Here is a 16,719-nt window from a genome sequence, read left to right as displayed (position 1 = left end):
TCCTCCACGTCAGGCCCTCCGCATCTGAATAAAAGAAAGAAAATTATAATATATTCCAAGAAAAACTAATATGCACACGCTGGGGTTAGCCCAACTGAAGGAACACACTGGTGATCTGCACCTAGAAAAAGGGCTTCCTACCAGTGGTGTAACAAAAACCCAAACTACAAATCAAAACAGAAAGACAGACATACGAACTAAATAAAACCTTAAATCTGGAGCAAACGGAGTCGCTGTATTACTCCAAATTGCCGTACGCCCGACTACTTTAATTTAACAATTCAGTCAATCGACGTGTATGTAGCCGCTGTCCACGCCGACGTCCACTCTTAAGAGGCTGGCAGCAGCAGGGAAAAATAACCCTCGCAAACAGAAACAGACGGTAAAAGGCAAAGCAGCAGCACTTCTGTTAGCGTAGCGTAGTGTAGAAAAGCCGTAGCGACCTTGCTGTAAAGCTACTGGTCGCCCACTAAAGCCCACACTTCCTGCAAAGCATGAGTGCTTACTATAAAAGAGCAATAAAAGGCAGAGATTGTAACAAAACTGAGTCACGTACCAAGTAAACAGCGTCACGAATCATGAACAGAGTGGCTCATAGAAGGCTTCTACAGCTACGACCTATAAACAACATTGGTTTACCACCGAGTGAAATAATGTACGCACTGCACCGAGTAAACACATACCAGCCACGATGGAGGCTTCAGGAAGGTAATCCGTATGGGCTCAAATTGTGGTCATAAATATTTTGTACTTGTAAATCAGTTTTGTACTTGTAAATCAGGATTTGTATGTGTAAAAAGAATTTGTGTGTGTGTAAAAAAAAGATTTGTATGTGTAAAAACAATTTGTGTGTGCGTAAAAAAGATTTGTATGTGTAAAAACAATTTGTGTGTGCGTAAAAAAGATTTGTGTGTGGACTTAGCCCAAAAAATACGTGTGAAACTCTGCAAGTGACAAGTATGAATTTTGACCCTATTTTTCTTCCTTTCATCTGATTGGTCAATGTCATGTCAATCACAAATTTAACTATCCAATCAGAGAACAGATGGGTTTGGCTGTCGGAGGGGCGCTTTTTTTGAACTGCGGGTCCTTGAAGGGTAATACAGTTTGAAGCTGGAGGATCTCTATATAAATATCCGATAGAAGCTAGGTCCCCTAACTTTCAGCAGCTGTTGAAAAGATAAAGTTGTGGTATATCAGTGGTTAGAAATACCATTATTACTTTAGGATTAGTTTAACACAAAGTCAGGGCTGACCTGGGACCATTGCTGTGAGTCACAGTGCGCAGCATAAAGGTCCTTTCAATCGGACGCAGCATGTGCTGCTAATGCTAACTAAAAGCAAAGGATCCAGAATTTGTTGCGCTGGCTGCTGAGCTCTGTGGGTTTTTGCAGCAGCTCTACCTGTACTAGATGCACCTGCTCCTTGTCGTTTCTATCTCTGACTTTATGTCTTCTACAAGATTTCCTTTTTGTTTTGCTAGTTCTTCAAATGTTCAATAAAAACATGTATGCTAATTCATAACGAAGAAAGCTTTGTAACTATCCCCACTAGTGAAGACTGTCATTTCCAAAACAATCAAGTGACCGAAAGGAGATAACAGGTACACGATTTGGGGATGCTCAGATGGCCACTATTTATACTAGCGCCCCTTAATGCGCCTGACTGAAAGTGGGTTGAACCAGGACATAATATTCATCCTGCCACACTTAACCAGATACAGAGTAGTTGTCCTCCCACAGTATAAATCAGTAAGAGACGGCCTCTCTCATGACCCCAAGATGTGTGTATGCCAGAACACTCTGGAAGGCGCACAGAGTCTTTACAGACTGCTAAGGATCAAATCTCTATCATTATGCAATCGATTATAAAACTCTAAGCATATATGAGTATATATTTCTAAGCATAAATGACAATCCAACAATATAAACCTTACAACCAACGTCATAGTTATTCATAGTTGTTCTATGTTGTTAAGAAAGTCTCCCTGTGATCTGGTTACTTTGTGTCCACAGAGCACTAGTTGGTAAAGTTACAGCTTACCAAATTATGACCAAAGTCGGCTTTACATATGTGCTTATACTATTAGCTTATGTGAATGAAATCAGTTTAACATCTGTGTTTTGGACTGTGTTGCATGTTGAATAATCTGAGCCATTTTTCATTCATCTCCTTTTGTCACCAGTCACCATCATGCGGGCACGCCATCTGTTATTACAAGTGACACAGACACACGCGGGTCATCCGTACAGTCATTATGTGTAGATGTCACTGACCGAAATGAGTCCCAGCCACGGTGCATTACAGCAGTGGCATTAGGGTGGAGTGCTGAAGATAGAGATGCAGGCTTAGCATCGCAACGCTGAGTCACCCACAACCTGGACACTCGTAAACAGTGGGAGCTCCACTCTTTTTTTTATTTATCAGTGTAAGTATGCTATCACTCCTCACTACAGAAAGAAGTCATACATACTGTATTTTAGCACCATGATATTATACAGTGAACATGACTACCATCTGATAACAGCTCCACATAATTGCGTAAAGTGACACTGACGTTATCAGACTGAGTGTCAGCAGTTGTGTCATTAATCTTAAAAAGAGGAAAACGTTCGTCACTCATCTTTATAACCACTTTTTTTAAGTTTAGAGTGGGAGTTGAGGTAATTGCATACAACTATCTCAGGGGGAGGGCTGAGGCAGGTGATTGGTTGGAACACATCACTAGCTCGCCTCTAGAGAGGAGACTTTAAAACAGATGTAGTTAACTTCAAATTTCTTATTCTGTCCTAACAAGCAGGCGAACGAACATGAGGGAATACGGGTGGCAAAGTTTCAAGGGTTTCATTTTCAGAAATCCTGCTGTTGTCGACCAGGTAGGACTGCATAACTGACTGACCAGACTTTCACTGGATAACTTACAGCATAATAGTTTCGCAGAAATAGACTGAGAAGAAGACACTTGCCTGTATTTAAAAGATCATAGTAGGTTTTTTTTTGTTTTTGATATAACTGTCACATATTTAGAAAAAATGGTTCAGCTGATAAATGAAACCAACTTTCTAGTATATAATTACTAATAACTAATAAGTATTATAATGACTGATATCTTGTGTCCTGGTGTTGATTAATTAATATTTAAATTATGTACCATACCATTGTTCTACAACAGACTCTTCTTTCTAACATCTTTATTTTTTCTGAAAGTCCTGGTGTGTCCATAATTGCTTACACACATCACAAGTTTTACAAGTTTACAAAAGTTTTGAACTTTTTAAATGAGCAGGAGCCACGTGTGGACGATGGGGATGAGAATACTGAGCGTGGTAACTGGACCAGTAAGAAGGAGTACATTCTCTCTATGATCGGATATGCTGTTGGTCTGGGAAATATCTGGAGATTTCCGTATTTGGCATACAAGAATGGAGGGGGTAAATCAGCATTTATTTTCTAATCCATTATCCAAGATTCTATTTGAAAGCAACTATGTTTTTATAACATTTGTTTTCCTCTTTACCACCAAATCCTTCATTTTGAGCAGGTGCCTTTCTTATCCCATATTTCGTGATGTTGGTGGTGGTTGGAATTCCTCTTTTCTTCTTGGAAAGTGCCTTAGGTCAATTCTGCAGCCAAGGTCCAGTTAATGTATGGAGAGCAGTGCCATTAATACAGGGTAATTTTAAGGGTTTTTTTAAATAAAAGAAAATGTTATGAATTAATCAACATTCCAATAAATATAAATGTGCATTTTTTAATCACTAGGTTCTCTGGATTATTATTTGCTTTTCTTAAGAACTGCTTGCATGTGACATGAATCATGAACAGTACATTTAATGAGGCTTGTGGCCAATGCAGAGCTGTGTCACCATAAATCAGCCCTAAACTCTCCTTAATGAGGTTTTTGGTTAATGGTCAACTGTGTGACCAAAAACTGACCCCAAACCCAATTTTTTTTATGACAGCTTTAATGAGGAATACAAAATTGTTTTATGTTCTTCAAACAAAAAGAAGAACGCTGCAGTGTAATTAAAGAAACTGTAATAAGCAAAGCAGAGAGGAGATTTTTAAATTACTACAGCAAAAAACAAAAAATAGCATGCTTTTATGTATGATCAGTAAACTTAGACACACTTATTATGATTAGTTCAATCAAAAACTCATTTAAAAAGAGACAACTTTTGTCTGGTGAAGTTTCCGTTAATATTTTTTAAATTAATAGTGTCTTTTATGCCCTATCTATCCCTTCAGGTATTGGTGTTGCCATGGTTGTGGTGTCTGTAATAGTGTCTATTTATTACAACGTCATCATCGCCTACAGCCTGTACTACATGTTCGCCTCCATGCAGTGTCCTCTGCCGTGGTCCGGCTGTTCCAGCTGCGATGGCAGTAACTGCAGCACCGCGCCTGAAGGTGCGTACATTATATTCTTGTATTCTTGTAAAGAGCAGCGCATTAAATCTTCTGCTCTGTGGTATCTGTATCACCACATACACTGATTTAACATAAATTGATATCAGTCATAAAGATTATAAAGTATTTTGATGTGGTTTTGAATCTCAGTAACCTAAAATGTAAATATTCTGGAGAAATTAAAGCACCCACTACAGATCCAATCTCAGGCAGGGCTCTAGAGTGCGACCAATATGGTCGCAAATGCGACCAAATTTTTCCGTGGTGCGACTAAAAAAAACATTTGGTCGCACTGGTGCGACCAAATGTTACCAACACTTGGTCGCACCTGTTTGGGTAACAAAAAAAATCTCTGCAACTCTCCATGTTGTCAACAGCAGACACACATTATGCCCCTATCGTGGACTAAACCAATCAGAGATAGTCAGGGGCGGGACCTCTCTGATTGGCCGTGGTCCAGTGGAAAGTGCAGGTAGAAGAGGGAGGTGAGTAGCTTTAATAAGGCGATATCAATTCATTAACGGATTCCACACAAAGACGTAAACACAGAGCGACCCGACGCATCAGAATCAGCTTTGTCTTTCTCGGCTTTCTCACCGGACGGCCCGAACACGGACACGCTGTCGGAGCTTAGCGATTCTGATGCGTCGGGTCCGCGCTGTGTTTACGTTTTTTTGCGCTGATTCTGAGCTGCAGGTTTTGTCTCTCCAACCAAAATTCGCCGAGCCAAAAAGAAGCAGCAAACTGCGCTTCACATTTGATCAATGTCGTCATGAATTCCCTCTGACTTTTGCTGTTTTGCTTCCCCACGATAAAAATTACACTTCCTACACAGCTCCCTGTGTGTACTTCAAGAACAGTTTCCCGTCTCAAATCTCTGTTTTCTGGATTATTCATTCGCCAGGAAAATCTCCTTCATGTTTTTCTGTGTTTTATTCTCAGTTACTTTTACACAAAGGCATCTGCTGTGATGTTCACAATTCTGATGAAGTCTCACAAGTGTCAGTACTGATAAATGATCAGAATTATAATATTTCTGACTGTCTGAGGCTAAATTGAATCGAATCAGGACTTTGAGAACCGGAATCGAATGGATTATAGAAATCGGTGATGATACCCAGCCCTAGTGAGCAGCCTAGGCCTGACAGAAGTGGATGTAGCTGTGGGTAATAAGAAAAGATGAAAAAAACTATTGATAACTTTTTTGTTAAGTTAAGGCCTGATCCGTCTGAAATTCATAGCCAGTGCTCTGACACAGTGCCATCAATCTTTGAATGCTGAAAAAGCAGCAGTGTATCCAGAAAACACACTTCATGCTGCAATAAATGCACTGCCCAAGTGTCCCCTCTCCCCACTGCCTTTCAGCAGCATGCAACAGCAAACAGGTCGTCAGAGGAGGCCAAGATGATGATTAAGTTTAACATTTTCTGCAATATTGACAAAGCACTTTAAGCACAACATTGTTAGTTAATAATTTAGAAATGAATATTGTCTGTATGGACCTCCCCCCAAAGAAGGTGCACATGTAAAACTGCGGTGTTAAGCGAAGCGGTTGAAAAATTTGAGTGCGCCTAACTTTTGTGCCGGTACGCCTAAATTTTTTAAGTTAGGCGTACCGGTGCGCCCATGTCAAAAAGTTAGTCTAGAGCCCTGTCAGGTACTTGTGTTGTGGTAAATACTGATTTAAGATTTATATTTTGGACACTCACAAGTCCTCTCTCTTTTTTTAGTGTCCTGTAATGTAAGCGGTGCTTTGGTTACCAACTGGACTCGGGAAAACAGCAGCTGCTCTTCGATACAGACTCCGAGTGAGCTGTACTGGGAGTAAGACTCAAACACTCGTGCACACAGGCATAAATAAAAGCACTTGTCACACTGTTTGTATAAATACATGTGTCTTCTTCTTTGCAGCAAAGTGGCTCTGCAGAGGTCCAGTGGTCTTGATGAAACGGGGCCAGTAGTTTGGCACTTGGCTCTCTGTCTGCTGCTGACCTCCATAATTGTTACTGCTGCGCTCATCAAAGGCATCAAATCATCAGGCAAAGTACGTCAAAATCCTTCATGTAGATGGACTCCTGTTCGTTTGTCCAACATACAAATCCACACATATATTTAGAATAATTTAGTTTGTGATATTAGCTGTTTAGTTTCACAAACTAACTGTATGTAAAAAGTCTAATAAGCATCTGATAAGTGAAGTCACTGTGGTGTTTTTTCTTATATCAGCAGGGTGTGACTCCCCCTGCTGATGACCTCATATATATCATACACATTCTCAAGGACTTAATGCTCTCAATTGCTAGATTTAAATTATGTTCATAACGTAATTTTTTAAATTATGGTCCCATCCCACTATTTTCTTCGACTTCACCAACTCAGGTGTCATAGGACAAAAGGTGCCCTATATGTATATATATAGGAGAACCCCAAGATAAACTACATAGGCATCAAGACAACAAGCGAACTCCACACGTGGATTCAAAGGCAAAGGTGCTAATTACTGCACCACCATGCTGCTCCAAATGTTTTTCCCATTTAAAATAAAAAAAGACACCACATGCTTTATATTTTCTATTGTGCAGCCACGCCTCAGGCAGCTCCAAACCTTGTTTCTGTTATCCAGTTTAAAAAACTCAGGATGGTTTTGAAACCTTTTGTCAACAGTCTATAGTGCTGGTGTCCTTTTTTAGTTTTGAACAATTTTATAGTAATCTAACAAAATATTCCCTTAGTTTCATAATTAGCTGAATGTACTGAAACAGGACTGATATCCATCATCTCATCTAACTTGAAGCAACTATTAAAGTATTAAAGTGTTAAAGTATTATTAAAATTAGTAAACCATGAACAACAAAATGACAGACTGCACTTTTCGTATGTGATGCTAAACTGTCAGTACTGAAATGCAGCGGGTCTGACAGATTTTTGAATTTAGACTTAACAAATGTAACAAAATGTAGACTTTTGCTTTTCCTGCAAAGTAACAAGTCTTTGTATCTCCAGGTTGTGTATTTCACTGCTACCTTCCCTTACGTGGTGATTGTGATCCTGCTGATCAGAGGTGTGACTCTAGAGGGAGCCAAAGATGGGATTGAGTTCTACATTGGTTCTCAGTCCAATCTGACCAAACTGACTGAAGTTCAGGTAGAAACTGTCACTGTTCATGTGCAATCCAATAAAGTCATTTGTTATCTGAGAAAACAAACTCTTAATGAGCTACAGTACAACTCTGTGTTTTAGGTGTGGAAAGATGCAGCAACTCAGACCTTCTACTCTCTCTCTATTGGCTGGGGTGGACTCATTGCTCTTGCTTCCTATAACAACTTTCACAACAACGTGTTCAAGGACTCGTTTGTTGTCACCCTTACTAATGCAGGTAGGGTCCTCTCTAACTAAATTTTAGAAAGAATGAAATTGTTTTTGCATTTCCTTTTATACATTTCCTGATTTGATCTCTTTCTAGGGACCAGTGTGCTTGCAGGCTTTGCCATATTTTCAATTTTGGGACATATGGCTCACGTCTACAAAACGCCAGTTTCAAAAGTGGTAAAGGAAGGTCAGACATACAACACTAATATATTCTTATCATTTGGTTTTAAATACTGCCATTCTGTCAGCTTTGTGCTTTCAGTTTTGCCTGTTTATTAGTTTCAGACACTAAAAACTATTTGGTTATAATTAGACACTAAAACAAAGAATGTGACTATTTTTCAGAAATTCATGGGATCCTTTACAAAGAGTGCAAGACTCATCTCATTGCTGAATATTGGCAAAATATTGGCAGTATTTGATATCCTGCAAACCATAATAAGCTGGATAAACCATGTTGGTTCCAGATGATGCTACCAGATGATTTTCTTCTCCTTTTATTTGTCTTTATGCAGGGTTTGGTCTGGCTTTCATAGCCTATCCAGATGCTCTGTCTAAGCTCCCCATCTCCCCGCTGTGGTCCATTTTGTTCTTCTTCATGCTTTTGACTGTCGGTTTGGACTCCCAGTTTGCAGGAATAGGTTAGATCTGAAGCTTCAGTTCATTGTGATGTTTGCAGAACATTCAGCCCACTGCTGTTTGATCTACACAAACTAAAATCTCTCTTCTTGTCATTAGAGGTGATAACGACCTGCCTGCTCGACGCTTTCCCCACAGTCTTCAAATCCAAACATGCCTTATTAACTGTAACGTTATGTTCTGTCCTCTACCTCCTGGGTTTACCATGTGTCACAAGGGTAAGTCTGTCTTAGCACAACTTTCTGTGGCTGTTATAAAATAGTTAACTTGCTCAGTCTCTCTGTATAAATGTATAATGTATAATGGTTTTGTGTGTTTTTCATGCATGTGTGTATCATAGGCAGGAGTATACTGGGTAACCCTAATTGACCAGTTTATTGCCAGCTGGGTGCTGCTATTTTTGGTGCTTTTGGAGATTATTGCCATCTGCTACATTTACGGTAAGTACAGCAATTTAAGTCTGTGCATATGAAAGGTGACTGATGGTCTTAAATTCCAGGATACTTATATTCTTCTTCCATCTTTCAGGAGGAAACCGTTTTATTAAAGACATTGAGATGATGATTGGAATGAAGACTTCCACATTTTGGCTGTGGTGGAGAGCATGTTGGTTCTTTATCACCCCCTGCATCGTAGTGGTGAGTACACAGTGCTGCCTTGTTTGCTGTACATAATTTAAAAGGCAAAAGCATTGTGTTAATTAAAAGTATCGACTTTTATTAACGTGTATAGATGTACACAAATATGTTGTAGTTGTTTGTCTCTACCAGTAGTGAACTTTATGTTTTTTGTGACTTTTGTCTAGTTCCTCTTGATCTCGACTGTGGTTTACTTTGAACCCCCTAACTATGGAGGTATCCCCTACCCAGACTGGGGCATGACTTTAGGCTGGTGCATGATTGCATTTGCCCTGATGTGGATCCCTGTTGTTGCTGGGTATAAGCTGATAAAAGCAAAAGGAAACCCCTGGAAGGTGTGTACTTGTGCAGTGGATTGACTGTGGATTATTCTTGTCTTTTTCTATATTTGAAAGATTGTAGCAGTTGTTGAACTGCTTGGATCTTTTTTTTCAGTCAATCCCACAAATGATTTGTGGGTATTAAAATAAATACACAGTACTAAAATTTACGCTTCTTATATTCTGCAGCGTCTGAAGTCACTGTGCTCGCCATCTGAGGAATGGCATCCCTATTTGGATGTCCATCGAGGGGATCGCTACTCAGAAGAACGCTGCCACCGTAGGAATAACAGCAAAAATAAAGCAGAAGTTAATCTGAATGCAATCTCCAGCTCGTGGCTATAATGAGGCTTCTCCTGCGTTTGCTCTATGAATACCTTGTTTTGAAAGTTCTGAAAGTTAAGTCATTTTTGACCTCTGGGAGGCAGAAAGCAGCCCAAATATAAACTCACAGCAGACTGCACAGAACTTACATGTAAACTTCCTGAAACCTGAGCGCTTTTTTGGGATGTATTTTTAATTTCTACAGTCTGTTTGGTAATAGTTGGATCAGCATCATCTTTCAAAAGAAAGTAATTAAAAAAAAAAGAAAAAAGAACTATGTCCTTCAACAGGGAGAATGGGTTTATTTAAGAGCACAATGCAATCAAGTCACCATTGCAAACAAAGTGTGAACACTTTACTGAGCAGAATGATGTATATACTGCATAACAGCTGAGATCTAATGTTCCCAAATGAGGATGTGGACTCTTCTTACTATCTAAACATTTCTTCTTTCTTCTTTTGGAAGAAATGTCTGGGTCTTTTCCCCTGTCTTTATGACCTATTGTATACCGTATATGTCCTGCTCCAGCTTGTGTGAGTTCATGTGTTTACAGAAAAAGAGAAGACTCAATCACACAAACAAAGTTGACATGGAAAAAAAAAATATTTTAATATATGTATTGCTTGATAGGGTGATATTTTATTTATTTTTTGTTTGTTTGTTTTGTTTTTTGTTTGTTTTTGTTTTTTGTTTTGCTTTTTTTTGTTTTGGGGGGGGGGGGGGGGGTATTTATTCTTATATTAGGAGAGATTGATTCTGTGTCATTAACTATGCTTGTCTTTAAAGCACAGTTCCTTTTCCTGTCAGTTAGATGCTGATATTTCAATGTAGTAAATAAAAATGCAACTGATATTTTTTCTGAATTTTTCATATTTGATAAGTAGGAAAAGGAAACTATCAGATGTTTTTATTTCAGTCTGTTTTTGTGTTTGGTTAGTTGGTTGGTTGTTTTATGTATAAATATATATATATATATATATATATATATATATATATATATATATATATATATATATATATATATATATATATATATATATATATATATATATATAAACTGGTCCTTTGCAGACAGGACTGTATTATATAATCTTGCACCCTCCTTTGAATAAATCTGACTTCCACCCTGAACAGAGTACTGTGTGATTATGATGGTAACGAGCAATCATGTAAGATTTTGTCTCAGAAGCTTCTTAATCACAGTTTACACTGATGTCTTGTAAGTTGGTCTGGAGCCTATCTCAGCTGGGGTACATCCTAGACAGGTTTCCAGTCTGTCGCAGGGCAAACACAGACAGACAACTATTCACGTTCACATTCACAACTAAAATTTAGAATCACCAATTAACCCGAATCACCAGTTAATGTGTTTGTTTGCATGTGTATGACTGCAATAGTTGTTTTAATGCGGACATAACAGGAGCTGAGATATTGGAATAATCTGCCGAGAAATGCTTTGTGCTGTGTTTCTAGTTTACCTGTCTGTATCACCTGTTTTTTCATCTCTGATGGCTGTGACGTGCATCACACTGTTATTACAGTGGCTGTACTCTAAGCTTTGGTTAAGTATGTTTCTGACCTCAGCACACAAACTGAGGTCTGGTCAAGTGCCTTTAGTTTAAATCATCTTCTGGCCACTCACACTTAGTGTATTACAGCCTATGTTGCTGAAGGACTAAATGGCATACAATTATACACCTCAGGACTTCCAGTGGATGTAAGAATGGGTCATTTTGTGCTGTAAAATAAGTAAGATTTTGAACTTTGATTTATTGTAGTGCTAATATTCAGTGCTGTCACACCATAATAACAGAGCCATCTATGCCCCAGCTTCAGTACAATCTGTAACAATGGCAGTTAGCAATTTTAACTCCTAGCAAATAGTACATTTTGCTGTTGTTTAAAGCTGCCGTCAAAGACGCCAGCTGCTTTGTGAAAAATGCTAACAATACAAAAAAATTACTACAACTTGTGCATCCTCTTAAATGTTACTTTTTTTGCATTAACACTGGTAACAAACAGAAATATATTGTATTTATTTTTGATAGTTTGATGCAGGCACTATACTAATAAAGACTCCAATGGAAAGCCCCAAAAGAAAACAACAAATTTTAATGTAACAGTTTACAAAAAAGACTTAGAAATGAGTCACATTTGACAGTATAGGCTGAAAAACAATATAATTATGCAGTATAATTAAGGGTTTCACCTTTTCTTTTCTTTTTTTAACTTCAAGCAGCATCACCCACGGGCAAATCTGTCTCTGAAAGAGGTCACAGACAGTTTCGTTTCTTTGTCCAGACAGTCTTTTATGCAATTTGAATAAAGAAAGTGATGAACTAGTTTGTCTAAATATGACTCATATGACTGTTCTTGCTGGAAAGATGTTAACAAGCTGTAACTGGTTATGTAATTACTTTTTTGTATGTAACTACTTGTTTTTTGCGGTTTCAAAATTTTATGTTCTTTTCACTGTTAAAATAACATATATATCTATACATACGTTATATAAAATGTTTAGTATACAACTACAACTTTCAGGAACGAATAAATCACCTAATGTTTTGGGGAGAGTTTAATACAGTACACACACTAAACTTATGTCAAATGTATTGTGAATTTATAACTTTTGCATCTCCAAGTTGTGTATTTCACAGCTATCTCTCCTTATGTGTTGATTCTGTTCTAGCGTGACACTGGAGGGAGCTGAAGATGACTGAGAGTGCTACACTGGTGCCAGTTTAAGCTTGGCTAAACTGGCTGAAGCACAGGTAGGGACCTTAATATACAATGCAGTGACCATGGAGCATTTCTTGTGTTTTATTGTGTACAAGTTTATGCATTTGAGTGTGACGCCACATAAATTCACTGAATAACTGTTGAGACATTTGAGTCTGGGCCAAGTTTACAAAAATATCTGTTCTACTAGCAAAAACAGGTTTTTTTGTTGATTTTTTTGTTTGTTTGCTTTTTAGGTCTGGATCGATGCAGCCACAAAGACCCTTTTTTTCATGTCTATTGTCTGGAGCATAGTTTCCACAACATATAACTAAGTAAGTTTATGATTCCACTGTGGAAATTCCACTATATATAGGTTATATCTGTTATTAAACTAACTTTAGGTTTCATACATGAAGCCACCTTAGATTTGTCTGTCTTCATCCTGGAAGCCTAAATATCTCTGATATGTGTGAAATAGAGCAAATCTCTATGGTCTCTGATGTTAGTTTCGTGTTAGTTTTGTGCACTGTGCGTGCAGGATTTGGGTCAGTCACTTATTGTGTATCCAGAAGGTCTGAGCTTTATATTACCTCATTTTGGTCCATTTTGTTCTTCATGCTTTTTGACTGTTGCTTTTCATTTCTTTTATTTGTAAGAGCTAATGCCCTCAGGGTAGCTTTGAACCCAGGCCTCTCCATTAGTCTGGTGATATATGGTTTGCCTGCTCTAACCAGTGAGCTAAATGAGTGCCCTTCAGTTCAAGCTTTCTTGTCATTAGAGGTGATCATCTTCTTCACCACCTCACCTGCTGGATGCCTCTCCTGGCATTTGTAGGAATGTATGTCATTCTCTGACCTTCCATATGTAACAAGGGTACAGTCTGTCTGCTCTTTGCTGACTGATGTTATTAGCCTGCTTTCCTGAAGTGTGTGTGTATTTCTGAGATAGGCAGAAATATACTGGGAAACTTTAATCAACTATTTTGTTGCTAGCTGGGTGATGCTTATCTCAGCCTTCTGCTACACATACAGTAAATATAAATCTTAGCTGTGATGCATGAAAGGCTTTACATTTAAGAAACTAATCTTCACAAGCGGTTTCAAAGGCTTTACTCTGTTTGTGTGCTATCTATATTTCCAGTCTAATGCAAAAAAATAACTAAAAAAAAAAATAAAACTTTTGATAAAACACTTGTTTTTCTATTACAATATATTTTATGCAGCTTTTATCGTGTTCTGTTTGTATTTCTCTTTTGGATGCAGAAGAGTGAATAGATGAATAAATCAGTTGCTGATGTTTATTTAAGAATAACTTGATATTGATTTATTGATTTGTGGACCCATGAAAACAAGTTCACAAAACAGAGATTCAAAGATTCTTTAAATGCTTTATTTAGGTTAAATCAATGGCAGGTGTTACAGAGCCATTCTTTGTGTTGGTGGGTTAGTGGATTGTTTACCCAGCTCATAGATTCATTCATTTCACTGAGAGCGGGTGCAGCATTTGCAGCTGTCATCAAACACCTGGCCGGCAGTGCAGTACTGGACGTCGGTTTGTCCTTGGTTGCACTTGTAGAATTTCTTCTTGTCGGTCGGGTCAGGGAAGAGTCCGTTCTGCTTGCCAGCACAGAAGCCAGATCCTGTGCTGCCTCCACTGGGCTGCTGGCTTGGTGCGACTGCAGGTGGGGGGTTAGGCTGAGCTTTGCAGGCTGAGGAGAAAAATTAAAGAGATTAACAAAAGGGAAAACTTTTACATGTCTATTCCCAGATGATATGTGGTTCACGCGTACAAGTTCCAGTTCCTAGTCCACTTTTTAGAGTGTTGATGAGTGGGTTTCGCCCCTGGCCGCAAAACATGCCGGTGAAGTCGTCCAAAGCCAAAGTCCACACCACAGCTCCACCAAAACGGTTCTGCTTCAACCACTCAGTCTGCAAAACAGAATATAAACAAAGTGTTTAATCAACTTAAGAAATGCACATTTGCGACAAGAATTAAAATTAAATAATATTAATAAATTTAAAAAAAAGATGACTTCACACCTTTGCCTGGAAGCTCTTAATATTGTCATATCCAACCCAGACTCCCTGGTTGTAGGCATAGGGCACGTTCTGGGCGTTGTCCCAAGCCTGTGTGGCTCCTTCCTTCAGGAAGGTGCAGATCTGGCGGGAAGAAAAGATTTAAACTAACATGCATGAACTCTCCTGCCTAATGTATGCATTCACACAGATTAGGAAATAGACCTCGTAGTAGGCCAAGAATCCAGTCTGACGAGTGAAATGTCCAGCAGGTCCAGGTCCCTTGGCAGGAGCTCCCATAGTTGTGTTAGAGGAAGCCAGGTGGAAAGTGTGGCCAAAAGTGGGGAAACCAACCAGCAGCTTCTCAGCTGGGGCACCATTGTTCTTCCAGTAATTCATAGCATAGTCCTTAAAACAAGAGAGTACAGAGCAGTTTGTCTAACTCTTCCACAATATTTTTTTATTAGCTCAAAGCAGGAGTAAAAAAATGTTTTAGACCGAGGAATAATGACGCCTTCACTTACCACATTGTAGTAGATCATGGATCCCTGGTCACTAGGGCCCTTATAGAGAGGGCTGTTCTCTCCAACATTATGTTCCCACGAACCATGGAAGTCATAGGTCATAACATGGATGTAGTCCAGCACACTTACAAACAAACACAGGTGTTAATTTTTAGTAAAGGCTGCGTTCTGGATGACAAATGTGGAGGTATGTAATGTGTGCATGTCTCAGCTCATGCACTGTACTTACGCTCCAATCTGGGCAATCTGGTATGCAGAGTCAATCGTCTCCTTTCGAGCAGAGACAGCAGCAGTCAGCAACAGACGAGGACGGTTTGTCTTCTTTCCCTCCTCCTCAAAGGCACTTTTCAACTCCTACAGACAGGCGAGGAACAAAAACCAGTTACAGCTGGTACATGATTGGGTTTGTTTTTTAAACACTGAGAAAGCCTGAGGTCACACCGTAGGCCTGTTAAAGTATAGATCAGTCGGGTGGCTTGTTCATGTGTTGCTCCCATCGCTACAGTAACAACTGCACACATTAACATTTAAATGGCTCTCTGGGCTTGCAGTCACCCACGCTGAAACATAAAGCATATCTGTGTGGATGTGGAAGTTATCAGAAGACCTGATAATAAAAACTGGAATCACGCAGTAGTTTAGATTAAGGGTGAAATTTCAGGAAGACAAGTGCATCATTTTTGCAAGAGGTCAGGTATGTGATGACTCATCTTCATCTCTGCATTTTGTAGATCATAATGTCTTCTTCTTTAACTTTTGATATAACCATTTCTAGCTCGCCATAAATGGCACGACAGACAGCATACCAACACAACTGACCTGTAGCAAGACCGTGAAACGCTCCTTATCCTGAGGTGGGGAGCCGCGAGAACCAGGGTACTCCCAGTCGATATCCAGACCATCAAAGTGGTAGTGACGCAGGAAGCTGATAACACTTTTGATGAAGGTCTGACGATGGGCAGCAGTGGAAACCATTGTTGTGAACCTAGTAACAGGAAGATACACAATTTCTACTCGTGATATAGTTTTATCTTGGCGACAGTAGTGAACCTCAGCTCATTACAACATACTTTTGGGTGCCAAAGTTCCATCCACCAATAGACAGCAGAGTCTTCAGTTTGCTGTTCCTGTAAGCAGTAACAACATCCATGTTAAACTCTCAAAATTTGCTCTGTGCTTCTGTATATAAATACCCACATATGCCTTTGAGTTTATCATCCCTATAAGCATTTGTGTGTACTGACTGGTTTTTCAAGGCCTGAAACTCTCCGTAGAGTTTCTCATCGTTTCGATCGTAGGCTTTGATCATGTTGTGCTCCATTCCCGCAAAGGCGTAGATGAGATGGTCACAAAGACATGGGTCAATGTTGGTAGGGAGATAGTTGCCTGCCCCCAAATGGTACTGTGCCCAGCTAGTAAAATAACAGGAAAGGATGTACGATGTTCCTGCAAGACAAGGAATAGTTCTTACACTGTAACTGAAATGTGTCTACACACATCAGCCTAACACTGAGTGGATAAAAGACACAATTACCTAACTGCAGATGTAGCAAGAGAGCCAGTCCTGCAGAGAAAGGACATCAAAAAGGGTGAAGAAGGAGAAGGCAGGTTAACTACTCAGCATCAATTTGTATTAACCAGCTGAATAGAGATATTCTGTTTAAATGTAAGAAAGTTTTTGAAGTTCAACTTACCGGTGCAGATGAGTAGTCTGTCCATGTTGCCTACTGTATCACAGCAACATGAGGACACTAACGC

The 16,719-nt window shown here is 39.2% G+C and overlaps 2 protein-coding genes across 2 annotated transcripts; one reads left to right on the top strand and one right to left on the bottom strand.

The window, feature by feature from the left end:
- The first annotated feature begins 691 nt into the window (after nt 1-691).
- Nucleotides 692-9,721, top strand: slc6a14 (solute carrier family 6 member 14). Its single transcript, XM_063474992.1, has 16 exons — nt 692-708; nt 2,801-2,876; nt 3,284-3,431; nt 3,542-3,673; nt 4,249-4,414; nt 6,157-6,234; nt 6,322-6,454; nt 7,414-7,554; nt 7,651-7,786; nt 7,874-7,966; nt 8,295-8,420; nt 8,518-8,636; nt 8,759-8,858; nt 8,947-9,056; nt 9,224-9,391; nt 9,566-9,721. The coding sequence occupies exons 1-16, from the start codon at nt 692-694 to the stop codon at nt 9,719-9,721; spliced, it is 1,899 nt and encodes a 632-aa protein (XP_063331062.1).
- A 4,182-nt stretch (nt 9,722-13,903) lies between these two features.
- On the bottom strand, nt 13,904-16,680 carry LOC134628221 (acidic mammalian chitinase-like). Its single transcript, XM_063474991.1, has 11 exons — nt 16,656-16,680; nt 16,496-16,525; nt 16,206-16,407; nt 16,032-16,088; nt 15,781-15,946; nt 15,191-15,315; nt 14,962-15,085; nt 14,663-14,845; nt 14,462-14,581; nt 14,212-14,350; nt 13,904-14,130 (listed from the first exon to the last, which is right to left on the bottom strand). Exons 1-11 carry the CDS (start codon nt 16,678-16,680, stop codon nt 13,904-13,906), a joined length of 1,398 nt encoding a protein of 465 aa, XP_063331061.1.
- Between the last annotated feature and the right edge of the window lie 39 nt (nt 16,681-16,719).

Source organism: Pelmatolapia mariae, linkage group LG5 (assembly GCF_036321145.2).
Source record: "Pelmatolapia mariae isolate MD_Pm_ZW linkage group LG5, Pm_UMD_F_2, whole genome shotgun sequence".
Classification (NCBI taxonomy): domain Eukaryota; kingdom Metazoa; phylum Chordata; class Actinopteri; order Cichliformes; family Cichlidae; genus Pelmatolapia; species Pelmatolapia mariae.
Note: the sequence above shows the minus strand (reverse complement) of the source record. Positions and strands in the feature narration are given on the sequence as shown.